Genomic DNA, 27,364 nt, shown 5'->3' with positions numbered 1-27,364 from the left:
TACAAATACCGGACTGGTGACCCCACAATATATAAATACCGGACTGGTGACCCCACAATATATAAATACCGGACTGGTGACCCCACAATATGTAAATACCGTACTGGTGACCCCACAATATACAAATACCGGACTGGTGACCCCACAATATATAAATACCGGACTGGTGACCCCACAATATATAAATACCGGACTGGTGACCCCACAATATATAAATACCGGACTGGTGACCCCACAATAGGGATAAAACTTTTTCGCAGAAGAGAGTTTAACAAGACTCGTGGCCACTCATTACAATTAGAGGAAAAGAGGTTTAACCTTAAACTACGTAGAGGGTTCTTTACTGTAAGAGCGGCAAGGATGTGGAATTCCCTTCCACAGGCGGTGGTCTCAGCGGGGAGCATCAATAGTTTCAAGACATTATTAGATAATCGACCTCAACATACAGGGATATGTAAGGTAATACTGACATATAATCACACATATAGGTTGGACTTGATGGACTTGTGTCTTTTTTCAACCTCACCTACTATGTAACTATGAGGAAACATAGAAAAAAAATGTCAGCGCTACATAAATACCAATAATAATAATAAATACATTTACAGAGAGATCATATAAATTTATTGGCGGATTTAACAATACAGATTGCTTACGAGTCACAAACTCACCCCCTTCTGTAGACACCATGCCCTCCTCCTGAGGCACACGGGGTGCCGCCCCTTCCTCCGCCTGGGTGCCCTGACTGCCTCCGACATCCCCTGCCAGACAATAGAGAGAGAACAGACATTGATCAGTCGCTGGATTCCATCAGACATTTACAGTGAGGGGAAAAAGTATTTGCTCCCCTGCTGATTTTGTACATTTGCCCCACTGACAAAGAATCGATCAGTCTATAATTTTATTGGTCGGTTTATTATAACAGTGAGAGAATAACAACAAAAATATCCAGAAAAACACATTTCATAAAAGTTATAAATTGATTTGCATTTTAATAAGTGAAATAAGTATTTGATTCCCTATCAATCAGCAAGATTTCTGGCTCCCAGGTGTCTTCTATACAGGTAGTGAGCTGAGATTAGGAGCACTCTTCTCTTAAAGGGAGTGCTCCTAATCTCAGCTTGTTACCTGTATAAAAGACACCTGTCCACAGAGCTGTCCAAGGATGTTGGGGATAAGACTGTAGACCTACACAAGGCTGGAATGGGCTACAAGACCATCGCCAAGCAGCTTGGTGAGAGGGTGACAACAGTTGGTGGGATTATTCACAAATGGAAGAAACACAAAATAACGATCGATCTCCCTCGGTCTGGGGCTCCATACAAGGTCTCACCTCATGGAGGTTCAATGATCATGAGAACGGTGAGGAATCAGCCCAGAACTACACGGGAGAATCTTGTCAAGGATCTCAGCTGGGACCATAGTCACCAAGAAAACAATCGGTAACACACTACACCTTGATCGACTGAAATCCTGGAGCCCCCGCAAGGTCCCCCTGCTCAGAAAATCACATGTACAGGTCCGTCTGAAGTCTGCTAATGAACATCGAATGATTCCGAGGAGAACTGGGGGAAAGTGTTGTGGTCAGAGGAGACCAAAATCGAGATCTTTGGCATCAACTCACCGTGTTTGGAGGAGGAGGAATGCTGCCTATGACCCCAAGAACACCATCCCCCACCGTCATTCTTGGAGGTCCTATGACCCAAAGAACACCATCCCCCACCGTCCTACATGGAGGTCCTATGACCCCAAGAACACCATCCCCCACCGTCATACTTGGAGGTCCTATGACCCCAAGAACACCATCCCCCACCGTCATACATGGAGGTCCTATGACCCCAAGAACACCATCCCCCACCGTCATACTTGGAGGTCCTATGACCCCAAGAACACCATCCCCCACCGTCATACATGGAGGTCCTATGATCCCAAGAACACCATCCCCCACCGTCATACATGGAGGTACTACGACCCCAAGAACACCATCCCTCCACCTTCATACATGGAGGTCCTACAACCCCAAGAACACCATCCCCCCCACCGTCATACATGGAGGTCCTACGACCCCAAGAACACCATCCCCCACCGTCATACATGGAGGTCCTATGACCCCAAGAATACCATCCCCAACCGTCATACACGGAGGTCCTATGACCCCAAGAACACCATCCCCCACCTTCATACACGGAGGTCCTATGACCCCAAGAACACCATCCCCCACCGTCATACATGGAGGTCCTACGACCCCAAGAACACCATCCCCCACCGTCATACACGGAGGTCCTATGACCCCAAGAATACCATCCCCCACCGTCATACATGGAGGTCCTATGACCCCAAGAATACCATCCCCCACCGTCATACATGGAGGTCCTATGACCCCAAGAACACCATCCCCCACCGTCATACATGGAGGTCCTATGACCCCAAGAACACCATCCCCCATGGAGGTCCTATGACCCCAAGAACACCATCCCCCACCGTCATACAGTGGGGATCGAAAGTTTGGGCACCCCAGGTAAAAACGTGTATTAATGTGCATAACGAAGCAAAGGAAAGATGGAAAAATCTCCAAATGGCATCAAATTACAGATTAGACATTCTTATAATATGTCAAAAAAGTTAGATTTCCATCATTTACACTTTCAAAATTACAGAAAACAAAAAAATTGGGTCTGCAAAAGTTTGGGCACCCTGCAGAATTTCTAGCATGCACTGCCCCCTTTGCAAAGCTGAGACCTGCCAGTGCCATGGAATGTTCTCAATCATCGTCTGGGAAGACCAGGTGATGTCAATCTCAAAAGGTTTTAAATGACCAGACTCATCTGACCCCCAACAATCAGCACCATGGCTTCTTCTAAGCAGTTGTCTAGAAAACTGAAAATAGTTGACGCTCACAAAGCTGGAGAAGGCTATAAGAAGATAGCAAAGCCTTTTCAGATGTCAATATCCTCTGTTCGGAATGTCATTAAGAAATGGCAGTCATCAGGAACAGTGGAAGTTAAAGCAAGATCTGGAAGACCAAGAAAAATATCAGACAGAACAGTTCTCAGGATTGTGAGAAAAGCAATTCAGAACCCACGTTTGACTTTCCCTCCAGAAAGATCTGCCAGACACTGGAGTTCCACTATAAAGAGATACTTGTACAAATATGGTCTTCATGGAAGAGTCATCAGAAGAAAACCTCTTCTACGTCCTCACCACAAAAATCAGCGTTTGAACTTTGCAAATGAACATAAAGACAAGCCTGAGGCATTTTGGAAACAAGTTCTGTGGACCGATGAGGTAAAATAGAACTTTTTGGCCGGAATGAGCAAAGGTACTTTGGAGAAGAAAGGGCACAGAATTGAATGAAAAGAACCAACTGTGAAGCATGGGGGGGGGGGAGGAATCAATCATGCTTTGGGGTTGTATTGCAGCCAGTGGCACAGGGAACATTTCACGAGTAGAAGGAAAAATGGATTCAATAAAATTTCAGTAAATTTTGGATGGTAACTTGATGCCATCTGTGAAAAAGCTGAAGTTAAAGAGAGGATGGCTTCTACAAATGGATAATGATCCAAAACACACCTCAAAATACACGGGGGGATTACATCAAGAGGTGTAAACTGAAGGGTTTGCCATGGCCTTCACAATCTCCTGACCTCAACATTATTGAAAATCTCTGGATAGACCTTAAAAGAGCAGAGCGTGACAGACAGCCCAGAAATCTCAAAGAACTGGAAGACTTTTGTAAGGAAGAAATGGGCAAAGATCCCTCAAACAAGAATCGAAAGACTCTTGGCTGGCTACAAAAAGTGTTTACAAGCTGTGATACCTGCCAAAGGGGGCAGTACAAGATATTACCTCCGCAGGGTGCCCAAACTTTTGCAGACGCCATTTTTTTGTTTTCTGTAATTTTGAAAGTGTAAATGATGGAAATCTAACTTTTTTGACATATTATAAGAATGTCTAATCTGTAATTTGATGCCATTTGGAGATTTTTCCATCTTTCCTTGGCTTCGTTATGCACATTAATACACATTTTTACCTGGGGTGCCCAAACTTTCAATCCCCACTGTACATGGAGGTCCTATGACCCCAAGAACACCATCCCCCACCGTCATACATGGAGGTCCTATGACCCCAAGAACACCATCCCCCACCGTCATACTTGGAGGTCCTATGACCCCAAGAATACCATCCCCCGCCGTCATACACGGAGGTCCTATGACCCCAAGAACACCATCCCCCCACCGTCATACATGGAGGTCCTATGACCCCAAGAATACCATCCCCTGCCGTCATACACGGAGGTCCTATGACCCCAAGAACACCATCCTCCACCGTCATACATGGAGGTCCTATGACCCCAAGAACACCATCCTCCACTGTCATACATGGAGGACCTATGACCCCAAGAACACCATCCCCCACCGTCATACATGGAGGTCCTATGACCCCAAGAACACCATCCCCCACCGTCATACATGGAGGTCCTATGACCCCAAGAACACCATCCCCCACCGTCATACATGGAGGTCCTATGACCCCAAGAACACCATCCCCCACTGTCATACATGGAGGACCTATGACCCCAAGAACACCATCCCCCACCGTCATACATGGAGGTCCTATGACCCCAAGAACACCATCCCCCCCACCGTCATACATGGAGGTCCTATGACCCCAAGAACACCATCCCCCCCACCGTCATACATGGAGGTCCTATGACCCCAAGAACACCATCCCCCACCGTCATACATGGAGGTCCTATGACCCCAAGAACACCATCCCCCACCGTCATACATGGAGGTCCTATGACCCCAAGAACACCATCCCCCACCATCATACATGGAGGACCTATGACCCCAAGAACCCCATCCCCCACCGTCATACATGGAGGTGGAAACATTATGCTTTGGGGGTGTTTTTCTGCTACGGGGACAGGACAACTTCAACGCATCAAAGGGACGATGGATGGGCCATGTACCATCAAATTGAAAATGGGTGGTGGAGGGGTCTTCCAGCATGACAATGACCCAAAACACGTGGCCAAGGCAACAAAGGAATGGCTCAAGAAGAAGCACATGAAGGTCATGGAGTGGCCTAGCCGGTCTCCAGACCTTAATCCCATAGAAAATATGTGGAGGGAGCTGAAGATTCAAGTTACCAAACATCAGCCTGGAAACCTTAATGACTTGGAGAGGATCTGCAAAGAATACAAAATCCCTCCTGAGATGTGTGCAAACCTGGAGGCCAACTCCAAGAAACGTCTGACCTCTGTGATCACCAACAAGGGTTTCTCCACCAACTACTAAGTCATGTTTGGTGAAGGGATCAAATACTTATTTCACTCATTAAAATACAAATCAATTTATAACTTTTATGAAATGCGTTTTTCTGAATATTTTTGCTATTTCGTCTCTCACTGTTATAATAAATTTCTCTGTCAGTGGGGCAAACGTACAAAATCAGCAGCCGATCAAATATCTTTTTCCCTCACTTATATATCATTTGTCTTAAAGTGAACTCGTCTATGTGGAAACCGTACTCTGCCGCAGTCCCCCCTGTGCAGGGTGTGCTCCCCCCCCCCCCCGTCTCTGCAGGGTGCTCCTCCATCTATTAGAATACCAACACTGGGACAACTGACAGCCAGCTCAGACACAGGATCATTGGAAGTTCAGTCCACCCCCTCCCCCAGGGGCAGATGAATATCCCAATGTGCGGAACAAACTCTGTTGAGCTCCCTGCTGGGGTGTAATACTCACCCTCCTCGCTGGCTCCATCGCCCTCCGAATACACAGACTGCCCGGCACCACTGGACTCCATTACAGTCTCTCCCCCCACAGCTGGAGCGGGGTACTCTCCTTCCGGCTGAGTGACTTCTGCTGGACAGACAGACAGACCAACACTGTGTTATATTTCCACAATGCACTGATAAGAAGCACAGATACTGTATATGGATGAGAGGAGCCCCGGATCCGGGAATGACCACCCTCCTCTGTGGGTATTAGATGGATGAGAGGAGCCCCGGACCCAGGAATGACCATCCTCCTCTGTGGGTATTAGATGGATGAGAGGAGCCCAGGACCCGGGAATGACCGCTCTCCTCTGTGGGTATTATATGAATGAGAGGAGCCGCGGACCCGGGAATGACCGCTCTCCTCTGTGGGTATTATATGGGTGAGAGGAGCCCCGGACCCGGGAATGACCGCTCTCCTCTGTGGGTATTATATGGGTGAGAGGAGCCCTGGACCCGGGAATGACCGCTCTCCTCTGTGGGTATTATATGGGTGAGAGGAGCCCCGGACCCGGGAATGACAACCCTCCTCTGTGGGTATTATATGGATGAGAGGAGCCCCGGACCCAGGAATGACAACCCTCCTCTGTGGGTATTATATGGATGAGAGGAGCCCCGGACCCAGGAATGACAACCCTCCTCTGTGGGTATTATATGGATGAGAGGAGCCCCGGACCCGGGAATGGCCGCCCTCCTCTGTGGGTATTATATGGATGAGAGGAGCCCCGGACCCGGGAATGACAACCCTCCTCTGTGGGTATTATATGAATGAGAGGAGCCCCGGACCCGGGAATGGCCGCCCTCCTCTGTGGGTATTATATGGATGAGAGGAGCCCCGGACCCAGGAATGACAACCCTCCTCTGTGGGTATTATATGGATGAGAGGAGCCCCGGACCCGGGAATGGCCGCCCTCCTCTGTGGGTATTATATGGATGAGAGGAGCCCCGGACCCGGGAATGGCCGCCCTCCTCTGTGGGTATTATATGAATGAGAGGAGCCCCGGACCCGGGAATGACCGCTCTCCTCTGTGGGTATTATATGAATGAGAGGAGCCCCGGACCCGGGAATGACCGCTCTCCTCTGTGGGTATTATATGGATGAGAGGAGCCCCGGACCCGGGAATGACCGCTCTCCTCTGTGGGTATTATATGGATGAGAGGAGCCCCGGACCCGGGAATGACCGCTCTCCTCTGTGGGTATTATATGAATGAGAGGAGCCGCGGACCCGGGAATGACCATCCTCCTCTGTGGGTATTATATGGGTGAGAGGAGCCCCAGACCCGGGAATGACCACCCTCCTCTGTGGGTATTATATGGGTGAGAGGAGCCCCGGACCCAGGAATGACAACCCTCCTCTATGGGTATTATATGAATGAGAGGAGCCCCAGACCCGGGAATGACCACCCTCCTCTGTGGGTATTATATGGGTGAGAGGAGCCCCGGACCCAGGAATGACCGCTCTCCTCTGTGGGTATTATATGGATGAGAGGAGCCCCGGACCCGGGAATGACCGCTCTCCTCTGTGGGTATTATATGGATGAGAGGAGCCCCGGACCCAGGAATGACCGCTCTCCTCTGTGGGTATTATATGGATGAGAGGAGCCCCGGACCCGGGAATGACCGCTCTCCTCTGTGTGTATTATATGAATGAGAGGAGCCCTGGACCCGGGAATGACCGCTCTCCTCTGTGGGTATTATATGGATGAGAGGAGCCCCGGACCCGGGAATGACCGCTCTCCTCTGTGGGTATTATATGGATGAGAGGAGCCCCAGACCCGGGAATGACCGCTCTCCTCTGTGGGTATTATATGGATGAGAGGAGCCCCGGACCCGGGAATGACCGCTCTCCTCTGTGGGTATTATATGGATGAGAGGAGCCCCAGACCTGGGAATGACCACCCTCCTCTGTGGGTATTATATGGGTGAGAGGAGCCCCGGACCCAGGAATGACAACCCTCCTCTATGGGTATTATATGAATGAGAGGAGCCGCGGACCCGGGAATGACCACCCTCGTCTGTGTGTATTATATGGGTGAGAGGAGCCCCGGACCCGGGAATGACCGCTCTCCTCTGTGGGTATTATATGGGTGAGAGGAGCCCCGGACCCGGGAATGGCCGCCCTCCTCTGTGGGTATTATATGGATGAGAGGAGCCGCGGACCCAGGAATGACCGCTCTCCTCTGTGGGTATTATATGGGTGAGAGGAGCCCCGGACCCGGGAATGACCGCTCTCCTCTGTGGGTATTATATGGATGAGAGGAGCCGCGGACCCAGGAATGACCGCTCTCCTCTGTGGGTATTATATGGGTGAGAGGAGCCCCGGACCCGGGAATGACCGCTCTCCTCTGTGGGTATTATATGAATGAGAGGAGCCCCGGACCCGGGAATGACCGCTCTCCTCTGTGGGTATTATATGAATGAGAGGAGCCGCGGACCCGGGAATGACCACCCTCGTCTGTGTGTATTATATGAATGAGAGGAGCCCCGGACCCGGGAATGACCGCTCTCCTCTGTGGGTATTATATGGGTGAGAGGAGCCCCGGACCCGGTAATGACCGCTCTCCTCTGTGGGTATTATATGGATGAGAGGAGCCCCGGACCCGGGAATGACCGCTCTCCTCTGTGGGTATTATATGAATGAGAGGAGCCCCGGACCCGGTAATGACCGCTCTCCTCTGTGGGTATTATATGGATGAGAGGAGCCCCGGACCCGGGAATGACCGCTCTCCTCTGTGGGTATTATATGAATGAGAGGAGCCGCGGACCCGGGAATGACCATCCTCCTCTGTGGGTATTATATGGGTGAGAGGAGCCCCAGACCCGGGAATGACCACCCTCCTCTGTGGGTATTATATGGGTGAGAGGAGCCCCGGACCCAGGAATGACAACCCTCCTCTATGGGTATTATATGAATGAGAGGAGCCCCGGACCCGGGAATGACCATCCTCCTCTGTGGGTATTATATGGGTGAGAGGAGCCCCGGACCCAGGAATGACCGCTCTCCTCTGTGGGTATTATATGGATGAGAGGAGCCCCGGACCCGGGAATGACCGCTCTCCTCTGTGGGTATTATATGGATGAGAGGAGCCCCGGACCCAGGAATGACCGCTCTCCTCTGTGGGTATTATATGGATGAGAGGAGCCCCGGACCCGGGAATGACCGCTCTCCTCTGTGGGTATTATATGGATGAGAGGAGCCCCAGACCCGGGAATGACCGCTCTCCTCTGTGGGTATTATATGGATGAGAGGAGCCCCGGACCCAGGAATGACCGCTCTCCTCTGTGGGTATTATATGGATGAGAGGAGCCCCGGACCCGGGAATGACCGCTCTCCTCTGTGGGTATTATATGGATGAGAGGAGCCCTGGACCCGGGAATGACCGCTCTCCTCTGTGGGTATTATATGGATGAGAGGAGCCCCAGACCTGGGAATGACCGCTCTCCTCTGTGGGTATTATATGGATGAGAGGAGCCCCAGACCTGGGAATGACCACCCTCCTCTGTGGGTATTATATGGGTGAGAGGAGCCCCGGACCTGGGAATGACCGCTCTCCTCTGTGGGTATTATATGGATGAGAGGAGCCCCGGACCCGGGAATGACCGCTCTCCTCTGTGGGTATTATATGGATGAGAGGAGCCCCAGACCTGGGAATGACCGCTCTCCTCTGTGGGTATTATATGGATGAGAGGAGCCCCAGACCTGGGAATGACCACCCTCCTCTGTGGGTATTATATGGGTGAGAGGAGCCCCGGACCCAGGAATGACAACCCTCCTCTATGGGTATTATATGAATGAGAGGAGCCGCGGACCCGGGAATGACCACCCTCGTCTGTGTGTATTATATGGGTGAGAGGAGCCCCGGACCCGGGAATGACCGCTCTCCTCTGTGGGTATTATATGGATGAGAGGAGCCCCGGACCCGGGAATGACCGCTCTCCTCTGTGGGTATTATATGGATGAGAGGAGCCGCGGACCCAGGAATGACCGCTCTCCTCTGTGGGTATTATATGGGTGAGAGGAGCCGCGGACCCGGGAATGACCGCTCTCCTCTGTGGGTATTATATGGATGAGAGGAGCCGCGGACCCAGGAATGACCGCTCTCCTCTGTGGGTATTATATGGGTGAGAGGAGCCCCGGACCCGGGAATGACCGCTCTCCTCTGTGGGTATTATATGAATGAGAGGAGCCCCGGACCCGGGAATGACCGCTCTCCTCTGTGGGTATTATATGAATGAGAGGAGCCGCGGACCCGGGAATGACCGCTCTCCTCTGTGGGTATTATATGAATGAGAGGAGCCCCGGACCCGGGAATGACCGCTCTCCTCTGTGGGTATTATATGGATGAGAGGAGCCCCGGACCCGGGAATGACCGCTCTCCTCTGTGGGTATTATATGGATGAGAGGAGCCCAGGACCCGGGAATGACCGCTCTCCTCTGTGGGTATTATATGAATGAGAGGAGCCCCGGACCCGGTAATGACCGCTCTCCTCTGTGGGTATTATATGGATGAGAGGAGCCCCGGACCCGGGAATGACCGCTCTCCTCTGTGGGTATTATATGGATGAGAGGAGCCCCGGACCCGGGAATGACCGCTCTCCTCTGTGGGTATTATATGGATGAGAGGAGCCCCGGACCCGGGAATGACCGCTCTCCTCTGTGGGTATTATATGGATGAGAGGAGCCCCGGACCCAGGAATGACCGCTCTCCTCTGTGGGTATTATATGGATGAGAGGAGCCCCGGACCCGGGAATGACCGCTCTCCTCTGTGGGTATTATATGGATGAGAGGAGCCCCAGACCTGGGAATGACCGCTCTCCTCTGTGGGTATTATATGGGTGAGAGGAGCCGCGGACCCAGGAATGACCACCCTCGTCTGTGTGTATTATATGGGTGAGAGGAGCCCCGGACCCGGGAATGACCGCTCTCCTCTGTGGGTATTATATGGATGAGAGGAGCCCCGGACCCGGGAATGACCGCTCTCCTCTGTGGGTATTATATGGGTGAGAGGAGCCCCGGACCCGGGAATGACCGCTCTCCTCTGTGGGTATTATATGGATGAGAGGAGCCGCGGACCCGGGAATGGCCGCCCTCCGTGGGTATTATATGAATGGCCACCCTCTGCTGCGGGGGGCAAAGGTCCCCATTATCTAAACACATGGGACTTGTACAGGACAAGCAGCCTACAACATTAGTACATTACCTTGCGGAGATGAGAGCGCCTCCAGGCTGTGGGTCGCCGGTACTGCACCAATACTTAGAGATTTCAGGGCCGTGCAGGCATTGACTATTTCTTGCATCTGCAGGAAGCCGGCCACCGCCAGGACGTCCTCCACATTCTCCCGGGTCAGGTGGAGTCGGGCCGTGTACATGAACTCCAGAACCTGGCCCAGTCCTGGCAAAGACAGGGGGAGAGAGTCAGCAGGAGAGAAGACTGACAAAGGTGAACACACACCGACATGGGGGGACACGCACACTGACATATGGGGGGACCCGCACGCCGACATATGGGGGGACCCGCACGCCGACATATGGGGGGACCCGCACGCCGACATATGGGGGGACCCGCACGCCGACATATGGGGGGACCCGCACGCCGACATATGGGGGGACCCGCACGCCGACATATGGGGGGACCCGCACGCCGACATATGGGGGGACCCGCACGCCGACATATGGGGGGACCCGCACGCCGACATATGGGGGGACCCGCACGCCGACATATGGGGGGACCCGCACGCCGACATATGGGGGGACCCGCACGCCGACATATGGGGGGACCCGCACGCCGACATATGGGGGGACCCGCACGCCGACATATGGGGGGACCCGCACGCCGACATATGGGGGGACCCGCACGCCGACATATGGGGGGACCCGCACGCCGACATATGGGGGGACCCGCACGCCGACATATGGGGGGACCCGCACGCCGACATATGGGGGGACCCGCACGCCGACATATGGGGGGACCCGCACGCCGACATATGGGGGGACCCGCACGCCGACATATGGGGGGACCCGCACACCGACATATGGGGGGACCCGCACACCGACATATGGGGGGACACGCACACCGACATATGGGGGGACACGCACACCGACATATGGGGGGACACGCACACCGACATATGGGGGGACCCGCACACCGACATATGGGGGGACCCGCACACCGACATATGGGGGGACCCGCACACCGACATATGGGGGGACCCACACACCGACATATGGGGGGACCCGCACACCGACATATGGGGGGACCCGCACACCGACATATGGGGGGACACGCACACCGACATATGGGGGGACCCGCACACCGACATATGGGGGGACCCGCACACCGACATATGGGGGGACACGCACACCGACATATGGGGGGACCCGCAAAAGGTGGCTGCACACCAACAGGGGAGGACCGCACACAATCACACTGACATTTGCGGTCTGTTTTTAGTCGGCACACAAAAGAACATCATTCTTCTTCTGTTCCCGGACAGGATACATAGAATGTTACATTGTATCTGATAATGGTGTCACCCTCCTCCATGGTGATAGGAACACTGCACATTGACCAACACACTGTGATAGACCAACACAAAGTGACACATAATTGTGAAGTGGAAGGAAAATGATAAATGATACAAATAAATATGTGAAAAGTGTGGGGGGGGGGGGCATTTGTATGGCGCCCCCCGGAGTCAATACTTTGTAGAACCCCCTTTCTCTACAAGTCTTTTTGGGGGTGTCTCTACCAGCTTTGCACATCTAGAGAGGACATTTCTGCCCATTCTTCTTTGTAAAATATCTCAAGCTCTGTCAGATTGGATGGAGAGCGTCTGTGAACAGCAATTTTCAAGTCTTGTCACAGATTCTCAATGTGATTTAGGTCTGGACTGTGACTGGGCCATTCTAACACATGAATATGCTTTGATCTAAACCATTCCATTGTAGCTCTGGCTGGATGTTTTGGGTCGTTGTCCTGCTGGAAGGTGAACCTCCCCCCCAGTCTCAAGTCTTTTGTAGACTCTAACAGGTTTTCTTCTAAGATTGTCCTGTATTTGTCTCCATCCATCTTCCCATCAACTCTGACCAGCTTCCCTGTCCCTGCTGAAGAAAACCATCCCCACCACATGATGCTGCCACCACTATGTTTCACGGTGGGGATGGTGTGTTCAGGGTGATGTGCAGTGTTAGTTTTCCCCACACATAGCGTTTTACTTTTAGGCCATAAAGTTGAATGTTGGTCTCCTCTGACCAGATCACCTTCTTCCACATGTTTGCTGTGTCCCCCACATGGCTTCTCACAAACTACAAACAGGACTTCTTATGACTTTCTTTCACCAATGTCTTTCTTCTTGTCACTCTTCCATAAAGGGCAGATTTGTGGAGAACACGACTAATAGTTGTCCTGTGGACAGATTCTCCCACCTGAGCTGTGGATCTCTGCAGCTCCTCCAGAGTTACCATGGACCTCTTGGCTCTTCTCTGATGAATGCTCTCCTTGCCCGGCCGGTCAGTTTAGGTGGACGGCCATGTCTTGGTAGGTTTGCAGTTGTGCCATACTCTTTCCATTTTCCGATGATGGATTGAACAGAGCTCCGTGAGATGTTCAAAGCTTGGGAGATTTTTTTATAACCGAACCCTGCTTTATACTTCTCCACAACTTTATCCCTGACCTGTCTGGTGTGTTCCTTGGCCTTCATGATGCTGTTTGTTCACTAAGGTTCTCTAACAAACCTCTGAGGGCTTCACAGAACAGCTGTATTTATACTGAGATTAAATGACACACAGGTGGACTCTATTTACTAATTAGGTGACTTCTGAAGGCAATTGGTTCCACTAGATTTTAGTTATCAGAGTAAAGGGGGCTGAATACAAATGACCCCCTCCCCCACACTTTTCACATATTTATTTGTATCATTTATCATTTTCCTTCCACTTCACAATTATGTGACACTTTGTGTTGGTCTATCACATAAAATCCCAATAAAATACATTTATGTTTTTGGGTGTAACATGACAAAGTGTGGAAAATCTCAAGGGGTATGAAAATTTATTCAAAACACTGTGAGTAAAAGAGAAAGATGAGCATTTAACCCTCGCTGTGTAGGGGGCATCCCATTGCAAGGGTTGTTTTGAAATGTCGCTGGGAGTTCAGCTTTAAGTCCCCTCCCCCCCCCCCCCTCACAGACCACTCCACGTCTCAAATAATGACCGGATAGAACCTGCAGATTTTTGCTGTATCACATGGTGACGATTTCCTGGCACTTCCTGTCTTAAGGACAACCCAAGTTCTGAATCTGGGGAAGCAACTGTCAGCACTGAGAAGTCCCTCCATACTAAAGGTGAGCCAGGAACGTACACGGCAGGTGAAGGCAGGGGCCAGCACAGAGGGGGGTGGAGACAAAGAGGTGTCGGCATGGGCCATCACAGAGGGGGTGGAGACAAAGAGGTGAAGGCAGGGGCCAGCACAGAGAGGGGTGGAGACAAAGAGGTGTCGGCAGGGGCCAGCACAGAGGGGGTGGAGACAAAGGTGTCGGCAGGGGCCAGCACAGAGGGGGGTGAAGACAAAGAGGTGCCGGCAGGGGCCAGCACAGAGAGGGTGGAGACAAAGAGGTGTCGGCAGGGGCCAGCAAGGAGGGGGTGGAGACAAAGAGGTGCCGGCAGGGGCCAGCACAGAGGGGGGTGGAGACAAAGAGGTGTCGGCAGGGGCCAGCACAGAGGGGGTGGAGACAAAGGTGTCGGCAGGGGCCAGCACAGAGGGGGGTGGAGACAAAGAGGTGCCGGCAGGGGCCAGCACAGAGGCGGGTGGAGACAAAGAGGTGCCGGCACTAGCAGAGAGTAGATGGGTGACAGTCAGGAGGGGTAGAGGGGGAAGTGCCAGGGAGGCAGATTCAGGACTGGAGCATCCCAATAAGTACGCTCCATTGAGTGACATTGGTGAAACCAGTCAGGGACCAGCACTGCTGGAGATGAGGGACTCTCCTAGCTGCCGGGGGAAGAACTCCTCCAGTGAGAGTGGGGGGGGCAGCAAAGGGAAAGGAAAGACAGATTCTGGTGGTAGGGGACTCAATTCTTAGAAGGACAGAGAGGGCAATCTGTAACCAAGACCTGAAGCGCCGAACAGTATGTTGTCTACCGGGCGCTCGGGTTCGGCACATCACTGATCTTGTGGACAGATTACTGGGAGGGGCTGGGGAAGACCCGGCTGTCATGGTGCACGTTGGCACCAATGACAAAGTCAGAGGCAGATGGAGTGTCCTAAAGAACGATTTTAGGGACTTAGGAGCTAAATTGAGGAAAAGGACCTCCAAGGTAGTGTTCTCAGGAATACTACCGGTACATCGAGCCACACCAGAGAGGCAGAGGGAGATTAGGGAAGTAAACAAGTGGCTGAAGAGCTGGTGTAGTAAGGAGGGGTTTGGGTTCCTGGAGGACTGGGCCGACTTCTCAGTCGGTAACCGGTACTATAGAAGGGACAGACTGCACCTAAATGAGGAGGGTGCAGATCTGCTGGGAACGAAGATGGCCAAAAAGTTAGAGGGGTTTTTAAATTAGGCGATTGGGGGGGGTCCAGAGGTAGAGATAGTCAGTGCGGAAGATATTCCAGAGGGTAGTATTGGGGGCATTAGTGGTAGGTCAACCAAAGCACAAAAACACAAGGTGAGTATAGTAGCAAGTCCTAGTTGCAATCTTGAAACACCCAATACGAGGACAATATGCGACCGGTCTAAACTATGTGGCATGTTCACTAATGCCAGGAGCATGGCGGACAAGATGGGTGAACTAGAGATACTGTTGTACAAGGAAGATTTGGATTTTGTGGGAATTTCAGAGACCTGGTTCAACAGCTCTCATGATTGGCTGGCAAACATTCAAGGGTATACCCTATACCGCAAGGATAGAGAGGGTAAAAAAGGGGGAGGGGTATGCCTATATATCAAGAATAATGTACAAGTGAATGTGAGAGATGACATCACTGAGGGGGCTAGGGAGGAGGTGGAATCTTTATGGGTAGAGCTCCAAAGGGATGAAGCTAAGGGGAAAATAATACTGGGAGTATGCTATAGGCCCCCTAACCTGAGGGAGGAAGTGGAGACGGATCTCCTATCACAAATTGGATTAGCAGCAAGGATGGGAAGTGTTATCATAATGGGGGGATTTTAATTATCCAGACATAGACTGGGCGGAGGGAACCGCGCATTCATTTAAGGCTCGCCAGTTCCTTAATGTCTTGCAGGACAATTTTATGGGTCAGATGGTAGACGCACCAACTAGAAATAAAACATTACTAGATCTACTGATTACCAACAATACAGACCTGATCACAGATGTGGAAATACGGGGCAATTTAGGTAACAGCGATCACAGGTCAATTAGTTTCAGTATAAATCACACAAATAGGAAACATGAAGGGAACACAAAGACACTGAATTTCAAAAGAGCCAACTTCCCTAAACTACAAACCTTGCTAAAAGGCATAAATTGGGATAAAATTTTAGGAACAAAGAATACGGAGGAGAGATGGGTTTGCTTTAAGAGCATATTAAATAAGGGCATTAGCCAATGTATTCCATTGGGTAATAAATTTAAAAGAGCGAACAAAAATCCTGGATGGCTTAACTCCAATGTAAAAATGCATATAAAAGCAAAGGAGAAGGCCTTCAAAAAATACAAGGTTGAGGGATCATTATCAGCATTCAGACTATAACAAGAAATGTAAGGGTGCAATAAGGACGGCTAAGATAGAACATGAAAGACACATAGCGGAGGAGAGCAAAAAAGATCCCAAGAAATTCTTTAAGTATGTAAACACTAAAAAAGGGAGGACAGACCATATTGGCCCCATAAAGAATGAGGAAGGACATCTGGTTACAAAGGATGGGGAGATGGCGAAGGTATTGAATTTATTCTTCTCCTCAGTCTTCACAAGTGAATTGGGGGGCTTCAGTAACCAAAACTGCAGTGTTTATCCTCATGACACAACACAGGAAGCACCTCCATGGTTAACAGAGGACAGAATTAAAATTAGACTTGAGAAACTTAACATTAATAAATCATCGGGACCAGATGGCTTGCATCCGAGGGTACTTAGAGAACTCAGTCAAGTGATTGCCAGACCGTTGTTCCTAATATTTACAGACAGTCTACTGACTGGAATGGTACCAGCTGATTGGAGAAAAGCCAATGTAGCACCAATATTTAAAAAGGGCCCAAAATACATCCCTGGGAATTACAGACCAGTCAGCCTAACATCAATAGTATGTAAACTCTTGGAGGGGATGATAAGGGACTATATACAAGATTTTAGTAATAAGAATGATATCATTAGCAGTAATCAGCGTGGATTCATGAAGAATCGTTCTTGCCAAACCAATCTACTAACCTATGAGGAGGTGAGTTGCCATCTAGATAAAGGAAGGCCCGTAGACGTGGTGTATTTGGATTTTACAAAGTCATTTGACACAGTTCCCCATAAACATGTACTGTATAAAGTAAGGTCCGTTGTCATGGACCATAGGGTGAGTACATGGATTGAAAACTGGCTACAAGGGCGAGTTCAGAGGGTGGTGATAAATGGGGAGTACTCAGAATGGTCAGGGGTGGGTAGTGGGGTTCCCCAGGGTTCTGTGCTGGGACCAATCCTATTTAATTTGTTTATAAACGATCTGGAGGATGGGATAAACAGTTCAATCTCTGTATTTGCAGACGATACTAAGCTAAGCAGGGCAATAACTTCTCCGCAGGATGTGGAAACCTTGCAAAAAGATCGGAACAAATTAATGGGGTGGGCGACTACATGGCAAATGAGGTTCAATGTAGAAAAATGTAAAATAATGTATTTGGGTGGTAAAAATCTGAAGTCAATCTATAGACTGGGGGGAGAACCTCTGGGGGGATCTAGGATGGAAAAGGACCTGGGGGTCCTAGTAGATGATAGGCTCAGCAATGACATGCAATGCCAAGCTGCTGCTAATAAAGCAAACAGAATATTGGCATTAAAAAGGATCAACTCCAGAGATAAAACGATAATTCTCCCGCTCTACAAGACTCTGGTCCGGCCGCACCTGGAGTATGCTGTCCAGTTCTGGGCACCAGTCCTCAGGAGGGACGTACTGGAAATGGAGCGAGTACAAAGAAGGGCAACAAAGCTAATAAAGGGTCTGGAGGATCTTAGTTATGAGGAAAGGTTGTGAGCTCTGAACTTATTCTCTCTGGAGAAGAGACGCTTGAGAGGGGATATGATTTCAATATATAAATACCGGACTGGTGACCCCACAATATATAAATACCGGACTGGTGACCCCACAATATATAAATACCGGACTGGTGACCCCACAATATATAAATACCGGACTGGTGACCCCACAATATACAAATACCGGACTGGTGACCCCACAATATATAAATACTGGACTGGTGACCCTACAATACATAAATACCGGACTGGTGACCCTACAATACATAAATACCAGACTGGTGACCCTACAATACATAAATACCGGACTGGTGACCCCACAATATATAAATACCGGACTGGTGACCCCACAATATATAAATACTGGACTGGTGACCCTACAATACATAAATACCGGACTGGTGACCCTACAATACATAAATACCAGACTGGTGACCCTACAATACATAAATACCGGACTGGTGACCCTACAATACATAAATACCAGACTGGTGACCCTACAATACATAAATACCGGACTGGTGACCCCACAATACATAAATACCGGACTGGTGACCCCACAATATACAAATACCGGACTGGTGACCCCACAATATACAAATACTGGACTGGTGACCCCACAATATATAAATACCGGACTGGTGACCCCACAATATATAAATACCGGACTGGTGACCCCACAATATACAAATACCGGACTGGTGACCCCACAATAGGGATAAAACTTTTTCGCAGAAGAGAGTTTAATAAGACTCGTGGCCACTCATTACAATTAGTAGAAAAGAGGTTTAACCTTAAACTACGTAGAGGGTTCTTTACTGTAAGAGCGGCAAGGATGTGGAATTCCCTTCCACAGGCGGTGGTCTCAGCGGGGAGCATTGATAGCTTCAAGAAACTATTAGATAATCACCTGAATGACCACAACATACAGGGATATACAATGTAATATGACATATAATCACACACATAGGTTGGACTTGATGGACTTGTGTCTTTTTTTAACCTCACCTACTATGTAACTATGACGACAAGTATACTATGTAAACTATTAAGGATGAGGGACACAGATGATAAACGGGGGATCTAACCACTCCCCCCTGCAGATTGCCTGTAAGAAGACACCATCTGATAGGTGAAGATGATAGGGGGAGGGGAGGGGATAGGTGAACACAATGGGGGGGGAGGGGACTGACCGGCGGCGTTGCTGATGTCCAGGTGGACGACGTCCTTCTGCTCCAGGAACAACATGCGGAAGTACTGACTGCAGGCCGCCAGCACCGCTTTGTGCGCCTTGAAGTCGATGCCGTCCACCACGAAGGTGCAGTCACACAGGAGGCCCAGCTGACGCTGCTGATTGAGCTGCTCCAGGACCAGCTGGCTGTGCTGCGGGAAATCCATGGCTGCAAAGAGACTGAGCGTCAGCTTATGGGACCAGAGCTCCTCCCACTTCCCCAGACTCCTCCCCTCCCAGCACAGAGATGGGGATAAACAGAAATTTGGGGGGGGGGGGGTAAATACAATTGAGAGGTTATATAGATGGGGGGGGGGTATATAGTTGGGGGTAACATACAGAGAGAGGGGTATATAGATGAGGGTGTAGTCCAGAGAGAGGGCATATAGATGGGGGTAATACAGACAGAGGGGGACATAGATGAGGGGTAATACAGAGAGAGGGTATATGGGGGGGTAACCCAGAGGGGGTATATAGATGGGGGTAATACAGAGAGAGAGGGTATATAAGGGGGTAATACAGAGAGAGGGGGTATATAAGGGGGGTATATAAGGGGGTAATACAGAGAGAGGGTATATAGATGGGGGGGTAATACAGAGAGAGGGTATATAGGGGTAACACCGAGAGAGAGGGTATATAGGGGGTAATACAGAGAGAGAGGGTATATAGATGAGGGGGTAATACAGAGAGAGGGATATAGATGGGGGGTAATACAGAGAGAGGGATATAGATGGGGTAATACAGAGAGAGGGATATAGATGGGGTAATACAGAGAGAGGGATATAGATGGGGGGGGGGGTAATACAGAGAGAGGGATATAGATGGGGTAATACAGAGAGAGGGTATATAGGGGGTAATACAGAGAGAGGGATATAGATGGGGGGGTAATACAGAGAGGGGGTATATGGGGGGGTAATACAGAGAGAGAGTGTATATGGGGGGGTAACCCAGAGATGATATATAGATGAGGGTGTAATACAGAGAGAGGGGGATATAGATGGGGGGTAATACAGAGAGGGGGTATATAAGGGGGTAATACAGAGAGAGGGTATATAGGGGGGGTAATACAGAGAGAGGGTATATAGGGGGGGGGGTATTACAGAGAGAGGGGGTATATAAGGGGGTAATACAGAGAGAGGGTATATAGGGGGGGGGGTAATACAGAGAGGGGGTATATAGATGGGGGTAATACAGAGAGAGGGGTAATAAGAGACATGGGGTATTAGATACATAAACTGAGTGTTATACAGGGGTAGAGGGTAATAATAGAGAGACGTTGGGTGTTATACAGAGGATTCGGGTGTTATGTACAGAGATGGGGTGTTATGTACAGGTATTGGGGTGTAATATGGACAGACAGGGTGTTGCACAGAGGAATGGGGCGTAATACGGAGGGTGTACAATATACAGAGTGAAGCAGCGAGCTGTGACGTCACCATGTCCCCCACCGGAAGTACCGGTCCCGGTACCTGCCATCCCGGAGCGGCGGTGGCTCCTCATTCAGCTACAACCGGACAAAGGGCGCCGCCATCTTGGAAGAGGGCGGAAGTCGGAGACGCTGATGACAGTGCGCTTCCTGGTGCGTCACTCACTGCCAGAGAACGTCATCTGTGCGCTGATCCCGGCTCGGCCATGTTGCTCAGGGGTGTCTGCCCATACAGGGTCTGTGTGGGTCCAGGAGTTAACACTCAGACACTATTAATAAGGTCAGTATAGGGGAGTGGTATTAGGACCCTCATATTGGGAGTTTATAGGGGTGTGATAGAGAGGAGGGTGTGTTTAGGGGCGTGGCATTTTCACATCATGGGGAGGGAAGTCACACTTCAGCAGGGATCCAATTAGATGGGGCTCCATAGATAAATCACTACCAAGGGTCCCAACTCCAGAATCCCAATCTCTGAGGCAGTTCATGACATGATGTTCTTTTGGAGATGTTGATGTCCAGTACCCAATTAATGGAGGAGCCAAGATTTCCCAGTAGAACAATTCCCCCCCCAAGCTTCTTCCCATAATGCATCCTGGTGCCATCTCTTCCCCAGGTAAGTGACCCACCCGGCTATCCACATGATGTAAAAGAAAACCTCATTCATCTGCCCAGTCCACCTTCTTACATTGCTCTGTAATCCAGTTCTGATGCCAACATGACTATCGTAAGAGCTTTAGGCTGTGGACACGGGTCAGCATGGACACCCTGACCGCTCTGCCGATACACCGCTCCATACACAACAAACTGCGATACACTGTGTATTCTGACACCTTTCTATCAGAACCAACATTATCTTTATCAGCAATCTGAGCTCCACCTCCATCAAATAGCTTTCCCTCCCCCACCTCCATCAACGAGTCTTCCCTATCCCACCTCCATCAATGAACCTTCCCTCCCCACCTCCATCAATGAGCCTTCCTTCCCCACCTCCATCAATGAGCCTTCCTTCCCCACCTCCATCAATGAGCCTTCCCTCCCCCCACCTCCATCAATGAGACTTCCCGCCCCCGCCTCCATCAATGAGCCTTCCCTCCCCACCTCCATCAATGAACCTTCCCTCCCTACCTCCATCAATGAGACTTCCCGCCCCCGCCTCCATCACAATCCTTCCCTCCTCCACCAACGAGCCTTCCCTCCTCCCTACCTCCATCAATGAGCCTTCCTTCCCCACCTCCATAAATGAGCCTTCCCTCCCCACCTCCATAAATGAGCCTTCCCTCCCCACCTCCATCAATGAACCTTCCCTCCCCCACCTCCATCAATGAGCCTTCCCTCCCCCACCTCCACCAATGAGTCTTCCCTCCCCACCTCCATCAACGAGCCTTCCCTCCCCACCTCTATCAATGAGTCTTCCCTCCCCCACCTCCATCAATGAGCCTTCCCTCCCCCACCTCCATCAATAAGCCCTCCCTCCCCACCTCCATCAATGAGCCTTCCCTCCCCCCACCTCCATCAATGAGCCTTCCCTCTCCACCTCCATCAATGAGCCTTCCCTCTCCACCTCCATCAACGAGCCTTCCCTCTCCACCTCCATCAACGAGCCTTCCCTCTCCACCTCCATCAACGAGCCTTCCCTCTCCACCTCCATCAACGAGCCTTCCCTCCCCCCACCTCTATCAATGAACCTTCCCTCCCCCCACCTCCATCAACGAGCCTTCCTTCCGTCCACCTCCATCAACGAGCCTTCCCTCCCCCACCTCCATCAATGAACCTTCCCTCCCCCCACCTCCATCAACGAGCCTTCCTTCCGTCCACCTCCATCAATGAGCCTTCCCTCCTCCACCTCCATCAATGAGCCTTCCCTCCCCCCACCTCCATCAATGAGCCTTCCCTCCCCCCACCTCCATCAACGAGCCTTCCCTCCCCCCACCTCCATCAACGAGCCTTCCCTCCCCCCACCTCCATCAACGAGCCTTCCCTCCCCCACCTCCATCAACAAGCCTTCCCTCCCCCCACCTCCATCGTTGAGCCTTCCCTCCCCCCACCTCCATCAACGAGCCTTCCCTCCCCCACCTCCATCAACGAGCCTTCCCTCCCCCCCACCTCCATCAACGATCTTTCCCTCCCCCCACCTCCATCAACGAGCCTTCCCTCCCCCCACCTCCATCAACGAGCCTTCCCTCCCCCCACCTCCATCAACGAGCCTTCCCTCCAGCACCCCCATCAACGAGCCTTCCCTCCCCCCACCTCCATCAACGAGCCTTCCCTCCCCCCACCTCCATCAACGAGCCTTCCCCCCCACCCCCATCAACGGGCCTTCCCTCCCCACCTCCATCAACGGGCCTTCCCTCCTCCACCCCCATCAACGAGCCTTCCCTCCTCCACCTCCATCAACGAGCCTTCCCTCCCCCACCTCCATCAACGAGCCTTCCCTCCCCCACCTCCATCAACGAGCCTTCCCTCCCCCCCACCTCCATCAACGATCTTTCCCTCCCCCCACCTCCATCAACGAGCCTTCCCTCCCCCCACCTCCATCAACGAGCCTTCCCTCCCCCCACCTCCATCAACGAGCCTTCCCTCCAGCACCCCCATCAACGAGCCTTCCCTCCCCCCACCTCCATCAACGAGCCTTCCCTCCCCCCACCTCCATCAACGAGCCTTCCCCCCCACCCCCATCAACGGGCCTTCCCTCCCCACCTCCATCAACGGGCCTTCCCTCCTCCACCCCCATCAACGAGCCTTCCCTCCTCCACCCCCATCAACGAGCCTTCCCTCCCCACCTCCATCAACGAGCCTTCCCTCCCCACCTCCATCAACGAGCCTCCCCTCCCCACCTCCATCAATGAGCCTTCCCTCCCCACCTCCATCAATGAGTCTTCCCTCCACACCTCCATCAATGAGCCTTCCCTCCCCACCTCCATCAATGAGCCTTCCCTCCCCACCTCCATCAATGAGCCTTCCCTCCCCCACCTCCATCAATGAGCCTTCCCTCCTCACCTCCATCAATGAGCCTTCCCTCCCCACCTCCATCAATGAGCCTTCCCTCCCCACCTCCATCAATGAGCCTTCCCTCCCCCACCTCCATCAATGAGCCTTCCCTCCTCACCTCCATCAATGAGCCTTCCCTCCACACCTCCATCAATGAGCCTTCCCTCCCCCACCTCCATCAATGAGCCTTCCCTCCCCCACCTCCATCAATGAGCCTTCCCTCCCCCACCTCCATCAATGAGCCTTCCCTCCTCACCTCCATCAACGAGCCTTCCCTCCCCACCTCCATCAACGAGCCTTCCCTCCCCACCTCCATCAACGAGCCTTCCCTCCCCACCTCCATCAATGAGCCTTCCCTCCCCACCTCCATCAATGAGTCTTGGCCGCACATGACCCTGTCACCGGTTGGCCAGTTCTCCTTCCTTGGGTCACTTTTGATCGGTCCTGACCACTGCAGACCAGGCACATCCCAGAAGAGCTGCAGTTTTGGAGTTGCTCTGACTCAGTTGTCCAGTCATTACAATTTGGTCCTTGTCAAAGATTGCTCCAATCCTTACACTTGTCCAGTTATTCTGCTTTCAACACATCAGCTTCAGGGACAACATGTTCAGTTGCTGCCTAATATATCCCACCCACTTTCAGATGCCATTGTAACCAGATAATCCATATTATTCATTGTACCTGTCAGTGGTCAGAATGTTGCAGAGTAGACCCCCAGTTTGCCTCCCATGTACAACCCTTCACGTGCTTCCCACACAGACCTTCAGTGTGCCCCCCTCCCCATATAGACCCTCAGTATGCTTCCCATATGGACCTCCAGTAAGCCTCCCACATAAAACCTCAGTGTGCCTACCATATAGACCCATAGTGACCCTTCCACCTACTCTGCGTGCCTCCTATATAGTCCCTTAATAACCCTCTCACATACAGCTCAGCAAGCCTCTAATATAGAACCACAGTGTGCCTCTCATATAGACCCCTAGTGAGCCTCAGATATAGAACCACAGTGTGCCTCTCATATAGACCCCTAGTGAGCCTCAGATATAGAACCACAGTGTGCCTCTCATATAGACTCTCAGTAAGAACCCTATATAGACCTATAGCGAGCCTTCCACATATACTCTGTGTGTCTCCTATATAGTCCCTCAATTACCCGCCTACGTAGAGCCTCAGCATGCCTCTAATATAGACCCATAGTGAGCCTCTCATATGGAACCACAGTGTGCCTCCCATATAGACCCTCAGTGAGCACTCTATATGGACCCTCAGTGAGCATTCTATATGGACCCTCAGTGAGCACCCTATATGGACCCTCAGTGAGCACCCTATATAGGCCCACTGTCTTGAGAGTGCTCATTGCATTGGCTGAGTAGACTGTTATCTGCAGAACCTTAAGTGTGTTGTGGTAATGTGCATTCCCACAACGCAAAGCTGTAGAGTCAGTCTGAAGCATAATTATTTTTTAAATTCTTGATATAATATGTATTTAGTGTGCCTCCCATACGGACCCTTAGTGCGCCTCCCATATAGTCCCTAAGTGTGCCTCCCATACGGACCCTTAGTGCGCCACCCATATAGTCCCTTAGTGTGCCTCCCATATGGATCCTCAGTGCGCCTCCCATATGGACCCTCAGTGCGCCTCCCATATGGATTCTCAATGTACCTCCCATACGGACCCTTAGTGTGCCTCCCATATAGACCCTCAGTGCGCCTCCCATATGGATCCTCGGTGTACCTCCCATACAGACCCTTAGTCTGCCTCCCATATGGATCCTCAGTGTACCTCCCATACGGACCCTTAGTGTGCCTCCCATATGGATCCTCAGTGTACCTCCCATACGGACCCTTAGTGTGCCTCCCATATGGATCCTCAGTGTGCCTCCCATATAGTCCCTCAGTGTGCCTCCCATATGGACCCTTAGTGTGCCTCCCATATAGATCCCCAGTGCGCCTCCCATATGGATCCCCAGTGCGCCTCCCATATAGTCCTTCAGTGTGCCTCCCATATAGTCCTTCAGTGTGCCTCCCATACAGACCCTTAGTGTGCCTCCCATATGGATCCTCAGTGTGGCTCCCATACAGATTCCCAGTGCGCCTCCCATATGGATCCTCAGTGTGCCTCCCATATAGACCCTCAATGCGCCTCCCATATAGACCCTCAATGCGCCTCCCATATGGATCCTCAGTGTGCCTCCCATATGGATCCTCAGTGTGCCTCCCATATGGATCCTCAGTGTGCCTCCCATATGGATCCTCAGTGTGCCTCCCATACGGACCCTTAGTATGCCTCCCATACGGATCCTCAGTGTGCCTCCCATACGGATCCTCAGTGTGCCTCCCATATGGTCCCTCAGTGTGCCTCCCATATGGTCCCTCAGTGTGCTTCTCATATGGTCCCTCAGTGTGCCTCCCATATAGTCCCTCAGTGTGCCTCCCATATAGATCCCCAGTGCGCCTCCCATATGGATCCTCAGTGTGCCTCCCATACGGACCCTTAGTGTGCCTCCCATACGGACTCTTAGTGTGCCTCCCATACGGACCCTCTGTGTGCCTCCCATACGGACCCTTAGTGTGCCTCCCATACGGACCCTCAGTGTGCCTCCCATACGGACCCTCAGTGTGCCTCCCATACGGACCCTCAGTGTGCCTCCCATACGGACCCTCAGTGTGCCTCCCATACGGACCCTCAGTGTGCCTCCCATACGGACCCTCAGTGTGCCTCCCATATGGACCCTCCGTGTACCTCCCATACGGACCCTCAGTGTGCCTCCCATATGGACCCTCAGTGTGCCTCCCATATGGATCCTTAGTGTACCTCCCATACGGACCCTTAGTGTGCCTCCCATATAGACCCTCAATGCGCCTCCCATATAGTCCTTCAGTGCGCCTCCCATACGGACCCTTAGTGTGCCTCCCATACGGACCCTTAGTGTGCCTCCCATATGGATCCCCAGTGCGCCTCCCATATGGATCCCCAGTGCGCCTCCCATACAGTCCCTCAGTGTGCCTCCCATACAGTCCCTCAGTGTGCCTCCCATATAGTCCCTCAGTGTGCCTCCCATATAGTCCCTCAGTGTGCCTCCCATATGGATCCCCAGTGCGCCCCCCATATGGATCCCCAGTGCGCCCCCCCATATGGATCCCCAGTGTGCCCCCCATATGGATCCCCAGTGCGCCCCCCCATATGGATCCCCAGTGCGCCCCCCATATGGATCCCCAGTGCGCCCCCCATATGGATCCCCAGTGCGCCCCCCATATGGATCCCCAGTGTGCCTCCCATATGGATCCTCAGTGTGCCTCCCATATGGATCCTCAGTGTGCCTCCCATATGGATCCTCAGTGTGCCTCCTATATGGGCCCTCGGTGCGCCTCCCATATAGATCCTTGGTGTGCCTCCCATATGGATCCTTGGTCTGCCTCTGATATGGATCCTCAGTGTGCCTCCTATATGGACCCTCAGTGCGCCTTCCATATGGACCTGCTGCATTGAGAGTGCTGATTGCGTTGGCTGTGTAGAATCTGAAGTGTTGCGGTAATGTGCGTTCACAGTGGAAGGTGTAGAATCAGACTCAAGCACAACTTTTTTTTTTTAAATCTTGGAAATAAAATTTATTGTGCAAAATACATTGTGGGGAATTCATCAAAATTGAAGCAGCAATGCATGGCAACCAATCAGCTTCTACCTTTCATGTTCAAAGCTTCACTGACCAAGCTGAAGATAGAAGCTGATTGGTTACT

General features: G+C 51.6%; 1 protein-coding gene across 5 annotated transcripts in view; it reads right to left on the bottom strand.

Moving 5' to 3' along the window:
- ZBTB17 (zinc finger and BTB domain containing 17) overlaps positions 1-20,805 on the bottom strand; it is a 40,499-nt gene extending 19,694 nt beyond the window's left edge. The window contains exons 1-5 of one of the 5 annotated variants that reach the window (XM_073601486.1): positions 20,682-20,805; positions 19,175-19,381; positions 10,986-11,177; positions 5,751-5,870; positions 672-761 (exon numbers count right to left, since the gene is read on the bottom strand). In XM_073601486.1, the coding sequence (XP_073457587.1) occupies positions 672-761; positions 5,751-5,870; positions 10,986-11,177; positions 19,175-19,381; positions 20,682-20,712 (640 nt within the window). In that variant the 5' untranslated portion in view covers positions 20,713-20,805. Of the gene's footprint in view, positions 1-671; positions 762-5,750; positions 5,871-10,985; positions 11,178-19,174; positions 19,382-20,620 lie in introns of all 5 variants that reach the window. The other 4 variants (XM_073601484.1, XM_073601485.1, XM_073601487.1 and 1 more) reach the window with 4 other exon arrangements.
- Between the last annotated feature and the right edge of the window lie 6,559 nt (positions 20,806-27,364).

Source organism: Aquarana catesbeiana, linkage group LG10 (assembly GCF_042186555.1).
Source record: "Aquarana catesbeiana isolate 2022-GZ linkage group LG10, ASM4218655v1, whole genome shotgun sequence".
Lineage (NCBI taxonomy): Eukaryota > Metazoa > Chordata > Amphibia > Anura > Ranidae > Aquarana > Aquarana catesbeiana.
The sequence above is the reverse complement of the archived record's forward strand: the minus strand, read 5'-3'. Positions and strand labels throughout refer to the sequence as shown.